The 21,453-nt window shown below is 50.0% G+C and overlaps 1 protein-coding gene across 2 annotated transcripts in view; it reads right to left on the bottom strand.

The window, feature by feature from the left end:
• The window catches only part of LOC142245628 (uncharacterized), a 124,675-nt gene that overhangs the window by 69,944 nt on the left and 33,278 nt on the right, over positions 1 to 21,453 (bottom strand). For both annotated transcript variants that reach the window (XM_075318518.1, XM_075318517.1), the window contains 3 exons: positions 4,139 to 4,513; positions 3,640 to 3,945; positions 3,080 to 3,427 (listed from right to left, as the gene is read on the bottom strand). In XM_075318518.1, the coding sequence (XP_075174633.1) occupies positions 3,080 to 3,427; positions 3,640 to 3,945; positions 4,139 to 4,513 (1,029 nt within the window). The remainder of the gene's footprint in view (positions 1 to 3,079; positions 3,428 to 3,639; positions 3,946 to 4,138; positions 4,514 to 21,453) is intronic.

Genomic DNA, 21,453 nt, shown 5'->3' with positions numbered 1-21,453 from the left:
TGATCCAGAAACGTACTCATTGTACGCTTGGGAAACCTAAAACGGAATTTCTCCTGCTGAGAAGCTGACACCTCAATTGGAGGAGCTGGGGGAGAAAGATCCAACACCTGATTGATGGACGCTATAAGGTCATTCACTATGGCGTCTCCTTCTGGTGTATCTAGGTTGAGAGCGGCTTCAGGATCAGAATCCTGATCTGCCACCTCCGCTTCATCCTCTAGAGAATCCTCCTGCTGAGACCCTGAGCAGTGTGATGAAGTCGAGGGAAGCTCCCAGCGAGCCCGCTTAGGCGGTCTGGGACTGCACATGAGGTACAGGTTGCAAAGTAAGCCTGTGCTTTGGCACCCTTGCTTTTTGCGGACGACATGCTGTTGTCTCCTCTGAGTACAATCCGGGAGGGTATATAGCCAAAAACCAACAGTGCGACCGTACAGAGTAACTGTATAGCATATAAGCATATATATATATATATATACACACTTCGGCACCCAGGGGGGCCAGCACCTAGAAACAGGTGCGGCTTACCGACCGCCCAAAGCGGTTGTGTGACCACCAGATTCCCTGCCTGGGCCTCCCAGAGCCGTGTTGTCTCTCCTCTCCAGCTTCAGAAGTGCTGACAGGAATGGCTGCCGGCGTTCTGTGAGGAGGAGGGGGCCGTGGGCGTGCCCTAGAAAGTGCGGGAATCTGGTGCCCCACGGTGCTCAGTGAGGGGGGAGGAGGATACAAAGTATGCTCCAGCCCTCAGCGCTGATGTCCAGTGCAGCGTCCCTCCCTTCCCCTGACTGGCAGGCCCGGGGGCGGGAATATGCGGTACTAGGCCGCAGAAGCCGGGGACTAAAGTTATAAGCGCGGCCGGCAAACAAGCGCTGCCAGCGCGGTAGTCCCGGCGCACTAACACACCCAGCAGTGCTGCAGCGTGTATGACACAAGCGCTCCATGCGCTGTCCCCAAGGGGACACAGAGTACCTCACAGTAGCAGGGCCTTGTCCCTGACGATACCCAGCTCCTGTCCAGCAGATTCCCCAGGGGCTGCGGAGGGAGCACGGTCCCAGTGCCTGGAGACCGATTAGGATCCCACTTCACCCAGAGCCCTTAAGGGATGGGGAAGGAAAACGGCATGTGGCTCCTGCCTATGTACCCGCAATGGGTACCTCAACCTTAACAGCACCGCCGACCAGAGTGGGGTGAGAAGGGAGCATGCCGGGGGCCCTGTTATGGGCCCTCTTTTCTTCCATCCGATATAGTCAGCAGCTGCTGCTGACTAAATTGTGGAGCTATGCGTGCATGTGTGCCTCCTTCGCACAAAGCATAAAAACTGAGGAGCCCGTTATGCACGGGGGGGTGTATAGGCAGAAGGGGAGGGGCTTTACACTTTTAAGTGTAATACTTTGTGTGGCCTCCGGAGGCAGAAGCTATACACCCCAATTGTCTGGGTCTCCCAATGGAGCGACAAAGAAAACAGGATTTTAAAAAAAAAAAAAAAAAACCCAGCAAAATGTGTTGCTCCAAATTATTATGCACAACAGTTTCCAAACATTTTATAGGCTGTAAAGAAATAAAAATGATAATACGTTGAATATATGGCATTGAGGTCACATTTCCTGATATCAAAAGCTTCTCCAATGGAAAACATCCAGACAGACCACGTTACATGTAACATCAGCCCCTCTGTGTCATCTTCACAATTCTTGCATCCATTGAACTTGTGAGTTTTTGGGGAGTTTCTGCTTGAATTTTTTTGCAGGATGTCAGACGCCTCCAGAGCTGCTGCTTCGATGTGATCGGCCTCCAACCCACATAGATCTTGTGATGGAGGTTTCCCCAAAGGTTCTCAATAGGGCTGAGATCAGCGGCGGGTGGTGGCCGAACCGTGATTTTCTCTCCTTTTATGCACATAGCAGCCAATGACTCAGAAGTTTTCTTTGCAGCACGAGAAGGAGCATTGTCAGAATGAAGATCATTTTACTACGGATGGCAGTGTTCTTCTTTTTGTAAGAAACTCTATATACTTTTCCAAGGTAATTTTCCCACCTTCAGGGACCCTAAAGAAGTAAAGAAGCTCTTTCCCCATGATTTCGGCCCAAAACCTGACTCCACAACCTCCTTGCTGATGTTGCAGCATTGTTAGGATACGGTGGCCATCCATCAACCATCCCCTACCCTACTCCATCCATCTGGACCATCCAGGTTTTCTTGACGCTTATGAGTAAAGACGGCTTTAAAATGAGATATCATGTATGTTTGGGCCCACTGCAACCGTATCTGCTTGTGAGCAGTGTTTAGAAGCGGCCGAATAGGTTTATGCAAAATTGCAGTCTCTGAAGATACTACACCTTGAGTTTTGCGACCTCCAGATGCTCCAAATACTTGTTTGCTGCTAGTAATGGCATTTTAGCAGCTGCTCTCTTAATGGTATTTTCTGAATCAGATGAATTTGTCTGGCAGATACCTTCCTCATTATGCCTTTATCTGCACAAACCTGTCTGTGCTGAGATACCTTCCTCATTATGCCTTTATCTGCACAAACCCCTCTGTGCTGAGATACCTACCTCATTATACCTTTACCTGCACAAACCTGTCTGTGCTGAGAAACCTTCCTCATTATAGCTTTATTTGCACAAACCCCTCTGTGCTGAGATACCTTCCTCATTACAGCTTTATCTGCACAAACCTGTCTTTGCTGAGATACCTTCCTCATTATACTTTTAGCTGCACTAACCCATCTGTGCTGAGATACAGCCATAACTGTCTTCACTGTACGATCACCACGATTATATAATTTGATGCTTTTCGGCAGAAGAGAGATCCTTTTTCTTTCCCATATTACTTGAAACCTGTGGCAGTGTAATAATGTAAAACACTCTTCTTAAGTAGTTTTCCTTTAATTGGGCTCAGATAGAAAACTAATTACCACAGGGACGTGAGATTGATATCAGTGATCCTGAGATACAAGACCATTCATGAGGTTATTTGAAAAACTATAAAGTAAAATGTTTATGACACGTAGAAATAATGTGCATAATAATTTGGAACACTGTGCATAATACCTGGGGTCTGACCTGCCATACAGAATATTTACCAGTATCTCGGGCCTCCGCTGTCTGGGCCTCTATGGCTTCATCTAGGCCGGGGTGATCCACTCTACAGATAAACACGACATCTTCATCGGTGCACAGTGATTTCTTCACAGACAGACAAGACGTAGCTGTGAAGGTTTTCTTGTCCGTCCGGTCTGATATAATCTTTGGAACTGTATATTTCTCGGATTCTGACACTTCTATTAAATCCGGACGATCTTTCTTCTTCTCAAACCACTTCACAGTCAGCGCGTCAGGAAAATAATTAGACACCGAGCACCTGAACAGTATCTCATTACCATGGATAACATGGTCGATGGTGTCTCTGACCTGGGGACGCCAGGGAAGATCTGCAGGAAAAAGTATAGAAAGATAGTAACTCTACATATAAATTATACTATAATCAAGGTGAGCTGGAAATGGGAAATTAAAAAGTCAACACGTTAGAAAATATAGTGCGAAAATGGGCCAATTTCCATAAGAATAATATGAAAGAAGGTTAATTAGCCCATGTAAACACGCTATTGCTCAATCAGTGGACTCAGCCGTGATAATCTTTTACCTTTTGCAGAGAGTTCCCTGGTTTGGGGTTTATCCATAGACTCATGATTCCAGGTAATGGTGACTTTATTAGTCGAATCCTTGAAGACGTCTCCAGAAATCGTACATTTGCTTGTAAGGTTAAACGTGGCGTCAGGATTCTTCTTATCTTCCTCTTCTGATGGCAGTTTCTGCTGTGACTGACCCTTTATAGAAGACCAGCTGATCTGCAGTGGTTTGGGATGGAATCTGCTGAAGCTGGCGGCCACCTGGACATCTCCAAGGTCGGTGATGGTGAACTGTATTGGCTCCATGAACTGAGGTTTAGCTACAGAAAGAAAATGAATACACTGAAGTCATTCACCTTCACAATTTGTACCAATCCAACCTTTCTCAGATCCCCACCGATATGGTACAGATGATTAATCCTAACAAAAGGTCACCAATATCTTATTCATTGTCAACCGAAGCAATATTCGCCCTAGAAGGGAATGAGATGCTTTCTTAGTTAAATCTCTCACCATAAATGTCGTTGATCTTGTGGGTTGTCTCCTCCGATCCCTTATCAGTAAATCTGCAGGTCACGGTTGACCCCAGGTGTCTGGACACTGAAGGAATGAAGGTCAGTTTGGTGGTGATGTCGTGTAGAGACTTCTTTTTCTGGCTGGACGTCTTCTCAGTGGACACCTTGTACTCCGTAGACATTAGAGGCTGCTGATCCTCATTGTCTTCCCATCTCGTCTCTGTGATCTCACACGTGGTGCCATCTTTATTGTTAATGATCCATTTCACCTTGGTCTCCTGAGAACGGTTATAGGACGTACAATGCAGGGTGGTGGTTTCACCCTCCATCATTTTGGTGCCAAGAATTTTAGATACCAGAACGTCTGAGTTTCCTGTTTATAACATAGAAATAAGGATACAGGATGTTTACTAATGTTCAGGAGAAAGAGGGAGAGACTTCCTAATTAAGAGACGTTTAGTGAAGAATTGGGTACAAGTCCGGAGCCAGCGGCTCACCCTGACGGACTTAGAGAGTCATCTGGCTAGAGAAGTCGTCGGGGGCCCAAAAGCAGACAAAGGTGCAAGGAGATAGCGGGAACAGAACTAAAGCCCCCGTCACACACAGTGAGATCGCTAGCGAGATTGCTGAAACGTCATAGGTTTTGTGATGTATCAGTGACCTCGCTAGCAATATTGCTGTGTGTGAAAAGCAGCAGTGAGCGGCCTCTGCTGTGAGGTCGCTGATCGTGACAAAACGATCAGGACCATTGTTTTGCTCATTGGTATCCCGCTGTGCAGCACGCATCGGCGTGTTTGACGGTGGGAGACCAACGAGTGCCCAGCGTCGGACTGGCTAGTGGAGGAATCTCCAGTAATGCCAGGCCTGGATTCAGGTACCTGCATTGCACTCCAGAGCTCTCACCTGAGCTCCAGACTGCAGCCTAGACTGCATCGCGAGCGCCGAGGGATTGATTCCCCGGCGTCTGCGGTTCAGTTCATGACAGCTGCAGACATGCCGGGCTGATCTCCAGTGAACTCACCTGAACTCCAGATTACAGCCCGGCCTGTCCGCAGCTGTTATGAACTGAACCGCAATTCGCCTGGAAATCACTCGGCGCTTGCGGTGCAGTCCTGGCTGCAGCTGAGAGTTCTGGAGTGCAAAGCAGGTAAGTGAATCCAGGCCTGGCATTACTGGAGATTCCTCCGGTAGCCGTCGTTACACGGGTCGCTGGTGGCTGATCTCTGATCACTGTGGAGATCTGCCTGATAGACAGCTCACCAGCGACCATGTAGCGACGTTCCAGCGATCCCTGCCAGGTCAGATCGCTGGTGCGTCGCTACATGTAACGGGACCCTAAGAGTAGTACCACAGAGAGAAAGAAAGATAGGCCATGTCTATCATAACAGTGTGAAGAATAAGTAAACAAGACTGTTTGGCTACGCAAACTCTGGTATTGTGTGTCTCACTATGCATCTACGTGACGAATGGCAGTAGGGGTGATGGACATTGGTCTGAAGCAGCAAGTAAGTGTCATTCACCCGACCCAAAGTCACATCCGCAAACTGAGTCTCCTTGGCGAAGGAGCGCGTTGCCCCCTTCCTTCACCACAGTAACATTAGATGAATTGCAGCAATTACCCACCAAAACGTATTCACCTTATTATTGTCAGGCTTCCAAATAGCTGGACTCTTTACTAGGCTTGTTTTGTCTCCAAAGAGTCCACACTAGATTCTTTCGACTCTGTTATAACTTATCTTTTATTAACACCTAACATGCAAAGTCTACATCAGCCCACCTCCATATCAGGCCTTTCTAAGGTCGCTGCCCACCAGTCTTCTCTTATTTCTCGATTTATGGGCAGACATTTATGGGGAAGACTTATTGTTATTCCCCGAATTGTAAGAAAGGCAACCTATAGCTGGAGGGCCATTGGATCCCCTAGAGATCTGGAGAACCAGGTTCTGCCGCCTCATCTTGAGGTTCACTTGCTTGATTTCTTCTCCTTTCATTGTCTATGGGACTGTTGGAAATAGACGGACGTCACACAGATAATGAATAAAGCAGAGGTCGAGAATGGACATGATCTGCTCCATTCAAGATGGGACGGGAGAGTACCTTACCCGTAGATCTGGAGCTCCATTCTTGGGATCTCTGATAATATGGGGACAACTTGCAATTTGGGGAATAACCCTTTAATCTTTTTCTACTTTTTAGTCTCCTGACCTGGACTGCCAACTCTTCCCATGGTTGGGCAGCTGAACACGTCTGAGAGTCTGATTTTCCTTTTGAAGCAGCTGGCAAATAATATGTTATTACCAAGCCTTGTTTTCATGATTTGAATGTAATTTTTCCCCCACATTTGCTGAATTGATACTTGTATGACTCCGGTGATTGATGCTGCTGTTTCTCTCGGTCACCGGTCTGAACACCCGAACATGCCTGTCTTAGTTAATATTTGTACACTTCATCATGAGAATATTCTGGGGCATCTTTTCTTTGATCCCCCTCTTTGCATTGTGCGGTTCCTCCTCCTGGACATGTAGGAATACATTGTATCTGTAGGGGCTGTGTCCTTCTACGCCCTCTCACATTCACCGGTCAGTGCTGCCCATATCTCACACCTTTGACAATTTGAATGGTAACGTACCAAGTGGTCAGTTTAGGCACATTTTTTTTCCCCTTTTTGCTTAAAAGTATTTGAAGTTAAAAAAGAGAATTTTGTTTACTTACCGTAAATTCTTTTTCTTATAGTTCCGTATTGGGAGACCCAGACATTGGGTGTATAGCTTCTGCCTCCGGAGGACACACAAAGTACTACAATCAAAAGTGTAGCTCCTCCACCGAGCTTATACACCTCCTGGAGAACCAGATCTAGCCAGTTTAGTGCAAAAGCTGAAGGAGAATAGCCACCCACAAGTAAAAACAGAGCAAGAACCGGAACAACCGGAGTCTCTGTCTACGACAACAGCCGGTGATAACACGCGGAACAAGAAACTGCCAACAGGCAACAGGGAGGGTGCTGGGTCTCCCAATACGGAACTATAAGAAGAAGGGAATTTTGTTTACTTACCGTAAATTCCTTTTCTTCTAGCTCCTATTGGGAGACCCAGACAATTGGGTGTATAGCTTCTGCCTCTCGAGGCCACACAAAGTATTACACTCAAAAGTGTAACCCCTCCCCTCTGCCTATACACCCTCCCGTGCCTCACGGGCTCCTCAGTTTTGGTGCAAAAGCAGGAAGGAGGAAACTTATAAATTGGTTTAAGGTAAATTCAATCCGAAGGATGTTCGGAGAACTGAAAACCATGAAACAATTGAACATGAACAACATGTGTACACAAAAGAACAACCAGCCCGAAGGGAACAGGGGCGGGTGCTGGGTCTCCCAATAGGAGCTAGAAGAAAAGGAATTTACGGTAAGTAAACAAAATTCCCTTCTTCTTTGTCGCTCCATTGGGAGACCCAGACAATTGGGACGTCCAAAAGCAGTCCCTGGGTGGGTAAAAGAATACCTCGATAACAAGAGCCGACACGACTCCCTCTTACAGGTGGGCCACCGCCGCCTGAAGGACCTGCCTACCTAGACTGGCATCTGCCGAAGCATAGGCATGCACTTGATAGTGCTTTGTGAAAGTGTGCAGACTAGACCACGTAGCTGCCTGACACACCTGCTGAGCCGTCGCCCGGTGCCGCAATGCCCAGGACGCCCCTACGGCTCTGGTAGAATGGGCTTTCAGCCCCGAAGGAATCGGAAGCCCCGAAGAACGGTAAGCTTCAAGAATCGGTTCCTTGATCCACCGAGCCAAGGTTGACCTGGAAGCTTGCGAACCCTTACGCTGACCAGCCACAAGGACAAAAAGCGCATCTGAACGCCGCAGGGGCGCTGTGCGAGACACGTAGAAACGGAGTGCTCTCACTAAATCTAATGAGTGCAAATCCTTTTCAAAGCGGTGAATTGGATTAGGGCAAAATGAAGGTAAGGTGATATCCTGATTGAGATGAAAAGGCGATACCACCTTAGGGAGAAATTCCGGAACAGGACGGAGAACCACCTTATCCTGGTGAAAAACCAGGAAGGGGGCTTTGCATGACAGTGCTGCAATGTCCGACACTCTACGGAGTGAAGTAACTGCTACTAGAAATGCCACTTTCTGCGAAAGACGTGATAAGGAGACATCACGCAGCGGCTCAAAAGGCGGTTTCTGAAGAGCCGTTAGCACCCTGTTAAGGTCCCAGGGTTCAAGCGGGCGCTTGTAAGGTGGGACTATGTGGCAAACTCCCTGCAGGAACGTGCGGACCTGCGGAAGCTTGGCCAGGCGCTTTTGAAAGAATATTGAGAGTGCCGATACTTGCCCTTTGAGAGAACTAAGTGACAACCCCTTATCCATTCCGGATTGAAGGAAGGAAAGAAAAGTGGGTAAGGCAAAAGGCCAGGGAGTAAAACCTTTATCAGAACACCAGGACAAGAAAATCCGCCAAGTCCTGTGATAGATCTTGGCGGACGTCGGTTTCCTGGCCTGTCTCATAGTGGCAATGACATCCTGAGACAGCCCTGAAGACGCTAGGAGCCAGGACTCAATGGCCACACAGTCAGGTTGAGGGCCGCAGAATTCAGATGGAAAAACGGCTCTTGCGACAGCAAGTCTGGGCGGTCTGGCAGCGCCCACGGTTGACCCACCGTGAGATGCCACAGATCCGGGTACCATGACCGCCTCGGCCAGTCTGGAGCGACGAGAATGGCGCGACGGCAGTCGGACCTGATCTTGCGTAGTACTCTGGGCAGCATTGCCAGAGGAGGAAATACATAAGGCAGTCGAAACTGCGACCAATCCTGAACTAATGTGTCCGCCGCCAGAGCTCTGTGATCTTGAGATCGTGCCATGAAGGCCGGGACCTTGTTGTTGTGCCGTGACGCCATGAGATCGACGTCCGGCGTTCCCCAGCGGCGACAGATCTCTCGAAACACCTCTGGGTGCAGGGACCATTCCCCCGCATCCATGCCCTGACGACTGAGAAAATCTGCTTCCCAGTTTTCTACGCCCGGTATGTGAACTGCGGAGATGGTGGATGCTGTGGCTTCCACCCACTGCAGAATTCGCCGGACTTCTTGGAAGGCTTGACGACTCCACGTGCCGCCTTGGTGGTTGATGTATGCGACGGCAGTGGCGTTGTCCGACTGGATACGGATCTGCCTGCCCTCCAGCAACTGCTGGAAAGCCACTAGGGCCAGATACACTGCCCTTATCTCCAGGACATTGATCTGAAGGGAAGACTCTATCGGAGTCCAGGTTCCCTGAGCCCTGTGATGGAGGAACACCGCTCCCCACCCTGACAGGCTCGCGTCCGTGGTGACCACAGCCCAGGTTGGGGGCAGGAAGGATTTTCCCTGTGATAGAGAAGTGGGAAGAAGCCATCACTGAAGGGACGTCTTTGTTGCAAGGGAAAGAGAGACGTTCCTGTCGAGAGAGTTCGACCTCCTGTCCCATTTGCGGAGAATGTCCCACTGGAGTGGCCGCAGATGGAATTGCGCGAAGGGCACTGCCTCCATCGCTGCTACCATCTTCCCCAGGAAGTGCATGAGGCGTCTCAAGGGGTGAGACTGAGTCTGAATCAGAGATTGCACCCCTGCCTGCAGTGACAGCTGTTTGTCTAGTGGTAGCTTGACTACCGCTGACTGTGTATGAAACTCCATCCCTAGATAGGTCAGAGATTGGGTCAGTGTCAACTTGGATTTTGGGAAGTTGATGAGCCACCCGAACTGCTGGAGGGTCTCCAGAGCGACGGTAAGGCTGTGTTGACACGCCGCCCGAGAAGGTGCCCTGACTAGGAGATCGTCCAAGTAGGGAATCACCGAGTGCCCCTGAGAATGCAGGACCGCCACAACGGATGCCATGACTTTGGTGAAAACCCGTGGGACTGTCGCCAGGCCGAAGGGCAATGCCACGAACTGAAGGTGTTCGTCCCCTATGGCGAAACGCAAAAAGCGTTGATGTTCTGGTGCGATCGGCACATGGAGATAGGCATCCTTGATGTCGATCGATGCGAGGAAGTCTCCTTGTGACATCGAGGCGATGACCGAGCGGAGAGATTCCATCCGGAATCGTCTGGTGCTCACGTGTTTGTTGAGCAATTTGAGGTCCAGAACGGGACGGAATGATCCGTCTTTCTTTGGTACCACGAATAAGTTGGAGTAAAAACCGCGACCCTGTTCCTGAGTGGGAACGGGGGTCACGACGCCTTCTTTTTTCAGAGCGTCCACTGCTTGAAAAAGTGTGTCTGCTCGCGCGGGGGGCGGGGAGGTTCTGAAGAAACGAGTCGGAGGACGAGAGCTGAACTCTATCCTGTAACCGTGAGACAGGATGTCTCTCACCCATCGGTCTTGAACATGTGGCCACCAGGCGTCGCAAAAGCGGGAGAGCCTGCCACCGACCGAGGATGCGGTTCGGGGATGCCGTGAGGAGGCCGCCTTGGAGGCAGTGCCTCCGGTGGTCTTTTGGGGGCGTGACTTAGACCGCCACGCATAGGAGTTCCTCTGTCCTTTGTCCTGTCTATTGGACGAAGAGGACTGTGGCTTGGCGGAGGGACGAAAGGACCGAAACCTCGATTGTATTTTTCGTTGCTGAGGTCTCTTAGGTTTGGACTGGGGCAAGGAGGAGTCCTTTCCCTTGGATTCCTTAATAATCTCATCCAATCGTTCGCCAAACAATCTCTCGCCAGAAAACGGCAAACCGGTTAAGAACCTCTTGGAAGCCAAGTCTGCCTTCCATTCGCGCAGCCACATGGCCCTGCGGACTGCAACAGAATTAGCGGATGCCACCGCTGTACGGCTAGCAGAGTCTAGGACTGCGTTCATGGCGTTGGAAGAAAACGCCGACGCCTGAGAGGTTAAAGATGCAACCTGCGGGGCAGACGTACGTGTGACCGCATTAATCTCAGCCAGACAAGCTGAGATAGCTTGGAGTGCCCACACGGCTGCAAAAGCCGGGGCAAAAGACGCTCCCGTGGCCTCATAGATGGATTTCACCAGGAGTTCTATCTGCCTGTCAGTGGCATCCTTTAGTGATGAGCCATCTGCAACCGAAACCACGGATCTAGCCGCCAATCTGGAGACTGGGGGATCTACCTTAGGACATTGAGCCCAACCCTTAACTACGTCAGCGGGGAAGGGGTAACGTGTGTCAGTAAGGCGCTTAGTAAAGCGCTTGTCCGGAAACGCTCTGGGCTTCTGGACAGCATCTCTGAAGTTAGAGTGATCAAAAAATGCACTCCGTGTACGTTTGGGAAACCAAAACTGGTGTTTCTCCTGCTGAGAGGCCGACTCCTCTATAGGTGGAGGTGGCGGAGATAGATCCAACACCTGATTGATGGACGAGATAAGATCATTTACTAAGGCGTCCCCTTCAGGTGTATCAAGATTGAGAGCAACATCAGGGTCCAAGCCCTGAGCTGCGACCTCCGCCTCGTCCTCCAGAGAGTCCTCAAGCTGGGAACCCGAGCAGCGTGAGGAAGTCGGGGAAGATTCCAAGCGAGCCCGCTTAGCTGGTCTGGGACTGTGGTCCGTGGAGGAGTCCTCCACGTGAGACCTAGGGCCCACCCCGGCCGGGGTGTACCCAGAGGGACCTGGAGGTGCCGATCTAACCGGGTCCGGGGCCTGTGTAAGGACCGGTCTGGACTGCAGGGCTTCCAGCAACTTGGCAGACCATTTGTCCATAGACTGAGCCATGGATTGTGAGAGTGACTCTGAGAGCTTGTCAGCAAAAACTGCAAACTCTGTCGCTGCCACCTGGACAGTAGAAACAGGGGGGTCTGCCTGAGCCGAGGGGCCCACTAGTGACCGAGGCTCCGGCTGAGCAAGCGTAACAGGGGTCGAGCATTGCTCACAGTGAGGGTAGGTGGAACCCGCAGGTAACATGGCCCTACAAGAGGTACATGTCGCAAAAAAACCCTGTGCTTTAGTGCCCTTGCTCCTTGTGACCGACATGCTGTTGTGTCCTAGGAGCGTGATCACTGAGGGTATACAGTAAAAAGGGTATACAGCCCGGCCGAACAGAAAGGTATATATATATACGTATCTATACCGGCACCCAAGGGGACCAACACCGAGTGACCGGTGCGGCTTACCGACCGCTAAAAAGCGGGGTGTGTGCGCTCCAGATTCCCTGCCTGGTCTCCCAGAGCTGCAGAGCTGTTCTGTGTGATTCTCCACCGGCAGAATGTCCTAAAGATGGCTGCCGGAGCTCTCAGGGGAGGGTGGGCGGCGTTAGGAAAAGTGCGGGAATCTGGGGTCCCCGCAGTGATCAGTGAGGGGGGAGGGAGCACACAGGATGCCCCGGCCCTCACATCCGACGTCAGGTCGGCTGTCCCGCCCCTATCTCTGATAGACAGGCCCGGGGGCGGGAGTTTGCCACTAGGCCGCGATGAAGCCGGGGACTAAATTTAATACCGCAGCCGACAAGCAGGCGCGGTCGGCGCGGTAGTCCCCGGTCTTCACAATTCCGCAGTCAGTTGCGGCGTCCGGAAACCAGGCGCTCCATACCCAGTCCCCATGGGGACACAGAGTACCTCGTGGATGCAGGGCCCTGTCCCTGAAGATAGATAAGCTCCTGTCCAGCAGATTCCCTCAGGGGCTGCGGAGGGAGCACGGTCCCAGAACCTGGATGACCGCTTCGGATCCCACTTCTACCAGAGCCCTCAGGGATGGAGAAGGAAACACGGCATGAGGCTCCGGCCGTCGTACCCGCAATGGGTACCTCAACCTTAACAACACCGCCGACTTAGTGGGGTGAGAAGGGAGCATGCCGGGGGCCCCGTGGGGGCCCTCTTTTCTTCCAACCGATACAATCAGCAGCTGCTGCTGACTAAAATGGAGATGTGTGAGTGGATGTGTGCCTCCTTCTACACAAAGCATAAAACTGAGGAGCCCGTGAGGCACGGGAGGGTGTATAGGCAGAGGGGAGGGGTTACACTTTTGAGTGTAATACTTTGTGTGGCCTCCGGAGGCAGAAGCTATACACCCAATTGTCTGGGTCTCCCAATACGGAACTATAAGAAAAAGAATTTACGGTAAGTAAACAAAATTCTCTGTTTCTTTATCGTTCCTTATGGGAGACCCAGACATTGGGACGTCTCAAAGCAGTCCATGGGTGGGAATAAACAGAACAACTGAGAAGTAGGCGGATCCTAACTTCACAAGTGGGCGACAGCCGCCTGAAGGATGCGTCTGCCCAAGCTCGCATCTGCCGAAGCATGAGCATGCACTTGGTAGTGCTTTGAAAAGGTATGCAGGCTAGTCCAAGTGGCAGCCTGACAGACCTGCTGAGCCGTAGCCTGGTGCCTGAAAGCCCAAGAGGCACCGACAGCTCTGGTCGAGTGTGCCTTGATCCCCGGCGGGGGAGGCACCTGAGAACACAGGTAGGCCTCCGAAATGGTGGACCTGATCCAACGGGCTAAGGTCGGCTTAGAAGCAGAGAGGCCCTTACGCCGACCTGTGGTTAGCACAAAAAGAGAGGTGCACCGTCTAATAGCAGCAGTGCGAGACACATAGATCCGGAGCGCCCGCACCAGATCCAGAGTATGCAATGCTTTTTCAAAGCGATGAACAGGAGCCGGACAAAAGGAAGGAAGGGTAATGTCCTGGTTAAGGTGGAAAGGAGAAACCACCTTAGGGAGAAAGTCCGGAGTCGGACGGAGAACCACCTTGTCTTGATGAAAAACCAAAAAAGGTGACTCCGAAGAGAGCACAGCCAAATCAGAGACTCTCCTGAGGGAAGTTATGGCTACTAGAAAGACCACTTTCTGTGAAAGACGAAACAAAGAAACCTCCCTGAGAGGTTCAAAGGGGGGTTTCTGCAAAGCCGTGAGAACCAGATTGAGGTCCCAGGGATCCAAGGGCCGCCGATAAGGCGGAATGATGTGAGACGCGCCCTGCATGAAGGTGCGGACCTGAGCCAGCCGGGCGATACGCCGCTGGAACAGCACTGACAGAGCCGAGACTTGTCCCTTGAGAGAGTTGAGGGACAATCCCAGCTGCAGACCGGACTGTAGAAAAGACAGAAAGGTCGGCAAGGAAAAAGGCCAAGGAGAATGGCCGGAAGAGCGACACCAGGACAGGAAAATCTTCCAAGTCCTGTGATAGATCTTGGCAGAGGAAGACTTACGGGCCCGAGTCATAGTGGAGATTACTTCAGGAGGGATACCAGAAGCCATCAAGATCCAGGACTCAAGAGCCACGCCGTCAATCTGAGAGCCGCAGAATTCTGGCGGAAAACCGGACCTTGTGAGAGAAGGTCTGGACGGTCCGAAAGATGCCACGGCACCTCTACGGACAGATGGAGCAGGTCTGGGTACCAAGCTCGCCTGGGCCAGTCCGGAGCAATGAGAATGACTCGACGACCCTCCATTCTGATCTTGCGCAGAACTCTGGGCAAGAGAGCTAGAGGGGGAAACACGTAGCACAGACGAAACTGGGACCAGTCTTGAAGCAGAGCGTCCGCGGCGAAGGCCTGAGGATCGTGGGAGCGAGCCACGTAAACCGGAACCTTGTTGTTGTGACGGGATGCCATTAGGTCCACGTCCGGAGTGCCCCATTTGCGGCAGATTGACTGAAACACTGCCGGATGCAGGGACCACTCGCCACTGTCCACGGTTTGACGGCTGAGATAATCTGCTTCCCAGTTTTCCACGCCTGGGATGTGGACTACGGATATGGTGGACTTGGAGTCCTCCGTCCATTGAAGGATGCATTGTACCTCCAACATTGCCAGGCGGCTGCGTGTCCCGCCTTGGTGATTGATGTAGGCAACTGCTGTCGCGTTGTCTGACTGGACTCGGATGTGCTTGCCCGCCAACAGGTGGTGAAAGGCTAGGAGAGCTAGAAGCACAGCTCTGGTTTCCAGCACATTGATCGAGAGGGCTGACTCGGACGGAGTCCAAGTGCCCTGCGCTCGGTGGTGGAGACATACCGCTCCCCAGCCGGACAGACTGGCATCCGTGGAGAGAATCACCCAGGACGGGGTCAGGAAGGAGCGCCCCTGAGACAGAGAGAGGGGCCGAAGCCACCACTGAAGAGAGCTCCTGGTCTGTGGCGACAGAGCCACTAACCTGTGCAAGGAGGAAGGCCGCTTGTCCCAACAGCGGAGAATGTCCAGCTGCAGTGACCGCAGATGGAACTGGGCAAAGGAAACAGCCTCTATTGACGCCACCATCTGACCCAGCACCTGCATCAGGTGCCTGATAGAATAACGGCGGGGCCTCAGCAGAGCGCGGACCGCCAGTTGGAGGGACTGCTGTTTGACTAAGGGCAACTTCACAAGTGCCGGCAGAGTCTCGAACTGCATCCCTAGGTACGCGAGACTCTGGGTCGGAGTCAGAGAGGATTTGGGAAGATTGACAATCCACCCGAATTGGGCTAGAGTGGCAAGAGTGAGCGAGACACTCCGCTGACAGTCTGCGCTGGATGAAGCCTTGATTAGAAGGTCATCCAGGTAAGGAATCACTACCAACCCCTGTAGGTGCAGAACCGCAACCACTGCTGCCATGACCTTGGTGAATACTCGAGGGGCCGTGGCTAACCCGAAGGGGAGAGCCACGAATTGGAAATGTTCCTCTCCGATTGCAAAACGTAGCCAACGCTGGTGTGAAACTGCAATTGGCACATGCAGATAGGCATCTCTGATGTCGATGGATGCCAGGAAATCCCCTTGGGTCATTGATGCAATGACTGACCGCAGAGACTCCATGCGAAAATGCCGCACCTGAACATGCTTGTTGAGAAGCTTGAGATCCAGGATGGGCCGGAAGGAACCGTCCTTTTTGGGGACTAGGAAGAGATTTGAGTAGAAACCTCTGAACCGTTCCCGGGCAGGAACCGGTACAATTACTCCGTTGGCCTGCAAGGATGCCACGGCCTGAGAGAAGGCGGTGGCCTTGGAGCAGGGGGGAGTTGACAGAAAAAATCTGTTTGACGGGCTGGAAGAGAATTCTATCCTGTAACCGTGGGAGATGATATCCCGCACCCACTGATCAGAGACGTGTTGAAACCACACGTCGCCAAAGTGAGAGCCTGCCACCGACTAAGGACGTTGCTGGTGCAGACAGATAGTCAAGAGGAGGCTGCCTTAGTGGCAGCAGCACCTGCGGTCTTCTGTGGATGCGCTTTTGGTCCTTGGCAGTGTTAGTGGACGAGGCCGAGGGCTTAGAGGACGACCAGTTGGAGGAACGAAAGGAACGAAACCTCAACGGATTCCTACCCTGGACAGGTTTCTTGGTTTTTTTTTTAAATCAGATCTTTTTTTATTAAATCATTAGGGATCAATACAGAGAGTATTTCACTTTTCATATAACTGATAACAATAAACAGATAAACACATATGATTTATAAATCAGGTTCTTTCTCTGCATATATGTAAATATAATAATAGAGTTCTCAAATCATAATTATAGTATATAACTTGAGCCTACAAACCTCGTGGCTCTACAAATAAACAAAACTTAAATTATGCAATAATGCCTCAGACTAACAGAAACGCCTCCTCCATCAGCCGTGTCGCTCCACATCATATTGCTATACTCTCCTGCTCCTCCCTCTCTGTGCAGTCATCCATGAAACCCTTCCAGTCCTCTCTCACCTCTTCATTCAAAGTCCATTTCGCCACAGAAAAAACTAGTTTTAATTCCCTTCCTCACACATGCCATCACTGCAGGCACAACAGTAACCGGTCCAGCATTGCATCCCGAACCAGTGCACTAGAGGGTAGGCCCGGCAACTCCATCCATGGCCGCCAAATGTTGTAAAACTTTTTCAATGTTTTTCTTTTTAAATAAACTCCCCTTTCCAATCTTATGACGTTATTTAATTTGTTTTTGAGCTCTGGTAATGTTGGTGGTAGAGGGTCTAACCAGTGATATGCAAGTAGCTTTCTTGCTTGGTACAAGATACGTGCTATTCCCAGGGCTGTTGGAGAATCCGGATCCACTTCTCCTTCCCATAGACTCAACAGGCACAGGCGGGGCGACGGTGGTATTGTGATATGATATATTTGACCTATAAGTCCCAGGGTTTGGTTCCAGAAATCACCAATGTGTCCACACTCCCACATAACATGCATCAAATGGGCATCATCCTGTCCACACCTAACACACTGTGTGTTTGGTCTGAGTCCCATCTTAAATAGTAGACTGGGAGTTTTATATACCCTGTGGATGAGATATATTTGAGACAGCTTTTGGCACTCCGATACCGCCAGTTTAGGAACTTGTTCCAATATATCAGACCACTGGCCTTCCGTCAGGGGACCGACGTCTCGTTCCCATTTGCTTTTAACAAGCAATGGATGTGTTTCCAGATGGGCAGGTAGTAATTTTTTATATAGTTCCGAAATAAGACCCTTAGAGGACTCAGATGTAAGCAGCCTATGTAATGTTTGATTATGTGTCACTGTGACCGGGTTTGTCCTCCCCTGTCTTTCCAGTGCGTGTCTCAGCTGCAAATACTGATAAAAGAAGACATGCGGAAGGTGAAACTCCGTTCTCAGTTGTTCAAAGCTTTTAAGAGTATTATTTTGTAGTACTTGTGACACTAAATGGATCCCTTTATCCTCCCATCCTCTGAACCCTACTAATTTTTTAATTTCGGGCAAGTCGGGGTTCTGCCACAGTGGCCAGAGCTCTGTAGGTCCGCTTATCCCCAAAAGAGACTTACCCCTGTCCCACACCCGGAATATCATAGCCAGTGTGGGATATCGTGCCCCATTTATCTGTCTTTGTCCCACATCCAACCGGCAACCTGGGTACTTCCATACTGATCCCTCTCTCACTATATCACCACTGGTATCATACCCTCCTTCTTTGCCCCAACCCCTCAGATGTTGCATCTGGGAGGCTATATAGTATATATATGGGTTTGGTACCGCCAGTCCTCCCTCCTCCTTTCCCCGCTGTAGCACTTCCAGTCGAATCCTAGCTTGCTTTTTCTTCCAAATAAGTTCCCGGAATATTGTATTAATTTTTACAAAAAATTCCCTACATATCCACACTGGAGAATTATGTATAAGGTATAGTAATTGTGGCATCATTACCATTTTAATTAAATTGGATCTGCCGACATTTGATAGCGGCAAACGGCACCAGGTATGCACTTTTGCTCTGAATCGCTGTAACAGGGGTTCCAGATTTAGGGCCTGGAAATCCTTCGGGATTGGGCTGACAATTATTCCCAGATATTTAAACTCCCGGACCACAGGAACTGGAATCTGTAAGTCCGAAAAGTCCCCCGGAAGGGGGTCCAACGGCATTAAAGCCGACTTGGACCAGTTGATTAGTAGACCAGACCTCTGTCCAAATTCCCGAATGATATTCATTGCCGGCAAAATCGAGGAACGTACCCTGTCTAAATATAAGAGTAGATCGTCTGCGTATAATGATATCTTTTGTTCCACGGCTCCACACCGAAATCCCTCTACCTCCCTGGATTTCCGTATTGCCACTGCCAACGGCTCCACTGCAGTCGCGAATAGCAAGGGTGAAAGTGGGCACCCCTGTCTAGTACCTCTTCCAAGAGGAAAAGACTCGGAGACCCTGCCATTAACCCTAACCTTTGCCACCGGTGAGTCATATAGCAGTTTTACCCAATTTATGAATCTATGTCCAAAGCCCATTTTCCGAAGTACAGCCCACATATATTCCCATTCAAGGCTATCGAACGCCTTAGCGGCGTCTAATGACAAAATTGCCCTTTCCCCCGGTACCTCAGAACTATGTTGAATTCCCAAATATAATTTCCTGAGATTCATAGATGTGGCTCTGCATGGAATGAAGCCTGTCTGATCACTCTGCACTATAGATGAGATGACTCGGGACATCCTATTGGCGAGCACCTTGGCCAGCAATTTAATGTCTGTTTGTAGGAGAGAGATTGGGCGATACGAATCCGGGATCTCTGGATCTTTTCCAGGTTTTAATATTAAGACTATTAAGGCTTCCCTCATAGAGGGCGGGAGGACCCTCTGCCTTTCAGCCTCTTCAAATACCTTAAGTAGTTTGGGTAGCAGTAAGGGTGCATACGCTTTATAAAACTCTCCAGGCAGGCCATCCGTTCCCGGAGCTTTTTCATTTTGTGTCTGGCCAAGCGCTTCCTCCAGTTCTTCCAATGAGATGTCCCGGTCCAGCAATTCCCTGTTTACATCACTCAGTGAAGGAAGAGAGAGAGCATCCAAATACTGCTCAATCTCAGTCTCCGTGAGGTCACAGTCTGATGTGTATAGCCGCATATAATACCTCTTTATTTCTCTTATTATATCCTCGCTTTCTGTTACAAAGTCACCTGATTCCGTCTTTAACCTATTTATATAAGAAGATCCTTCCTGTGCTCTAATGACTGTGGCCAGTAGGTGCCCCACGCCCTCCCCCGCCATAAAATAATTTTGTTTAAGGAAATAGCGTTTATTTTCTGCCACCGACATGAGATTTTCTTTGAGTGACATCTGTGCCTTCTCTAGAGCGTTTTTAGTTTCTACTGTCGGGTTGAGCACCACCGCAGCCTCCGCATCAGATACCTCCTGAATCAGACTCTGGGTGTAACATTTGGTTTGATTTTTGCGTATGCATATTTCTCTAATATATATGCCCCTTACCACAGCTTTCATAGAGTCCCAAACTATGTGTGGCGGTGCAGAGCACTCATTAAGATGAAAGTATTTCAGAATGTTATCATATAAAGATCCCCCAATAAGCTGGATCCAGAAGGGATTAAGTTTCCAGATAGGCCTGGGCAGAGTGACGGGGTTTCCCCATGCAAGCGTAACATGTAATGGTGAGTGATCAGATACGCTTCTAGGTAGGTAGGCCGCCTTTTGTGTATATGAGGCCATAAGTGCGTTTCCAATAGCCAGGTCTATCCGTGACATGGTGTGGTGGGAGCTAGAGTAACAGGAGAATTGTTTGGTTGTGGGGTGTTGGGCACGCCAAAGATCTACAAAACCCAGCTCCGTTAGCATTCTAGCAAATGAAGTCGGGGCGGCGTTCTCCGATATGTTTCCCGAGTGTAACTTATCTAGATAGGGATGTAAGTAATTATTAAAATCCCCTATCAAAAGCGTCGGCACAGATGGAAGGGAATCTAAAATAGACAATATCCTTTTTACCGGTTCGACTGAATATGGTGGAGGGATATATATCGCAACTAGAATAAATTGTATACCATACAGCGTGCAAAGCAAACATACAAATCTGCCCCCCGGGTCAATCACTGATTTGGTACATGAGAACGGGATGGATTTGTGCACCAACACACTCACACCCCGTGCATGGGTCGAGTATGTGGAATGATATTCATGCGCGATCCATCCCTTCCTCAGCCAATGAACATTATCCCTGACCATGTGGGTCTCGGAGAGACATAAAATAGCCGGTAAAAGTTTCTGTAGGTGAGTAAATATAGCACATCTTTTGTTCGCATCTCCGAGCCCTCTAACATTCCACGCTACAATATTTAAAGATGTCGCCATAAGCGTAGACTAAGATATGATCCGGACGGATACTTCATACCTGGAGGAGAGAGGCGTTCTCCACCGATTCTCAAAAACATTAGGTTGAGCGACACGACTGAGGCACACCACACTTCCCAAACAGATTGCATCATACAACAATAAACAAGAAAAACAAGGAGAGAGATAGGGCTCCGCACACCAGTGCGCAGTGCCCCTGCCCTCAAAATCAAGTGTATCTTACACATTTCTCCCAAATAGAGAGAATCAGGGCTAAAAACACGCCCCAAGTCCATGCAGGGAGGGGGTCCACAACTCGCTAATGCAGCGGGTGTCCACAATGAACCGGCCGTCTCCCAACCTGGATCCTAGATGAATTTAACTGTAATGAGCTCACCAGCATAGCGTCCCAAACAAAAACAACGCCTGGCGGCAGAAAGGGAAATCTCAGGTATTCTTCCTCCTCAGGGATCTCTCATTGATATCCAGCCAAGACAATGCCGCCCCAGCCGTATCAAAAAAATGAGTCTCTCCGTTCGCAGCAATCCGCAGCTTAGCAGGGTACATCATGGAATATGGCACTTGCAGGTTGCGCAGTCGTTTTTTGATCTCAATAAATTGCGCTCTTTTACGTTGCACTTCCATGGAGAAATCAGGAAATATTGATATCTTCCTCCCATCAATTGCAAGTTCTTTGATATCTCTGGCTCTGCGCAGGATAGTGTCCCTATCTTTATAGTGCAGTAGTTTAATCAGAATAGGACGTGGGGGTGCTCCCGGCTGTGGGGCACGCGCAGGGACCCTGTGCGCCCTTTCAATGGTGAAGAAAGAGGATAGTATGTCTTTTCCC

The sequence above is a fragment of the Anomaloglossus baeobatrachus genome, chromosome 7 (genome assembly GCF_048569485.1).
Source record: "Anomaloglossus baeobatrachus isolate aAnoBae1 chromosome 7, aAnoBae1.hap1, whole genome shotgun sequence".
Classification (NCBI taxonomy): Eukaryota; Metazoa; Chordata; class Amphibia; order Anura; family Aromobatidae; genus Anomaloglossus; species Anomaloglossus baeobatrachus.
Note: the sequence above shows the minus strand (reverse complement) of the source record. Positions and strands in the feature narration are given on the sequence as shown.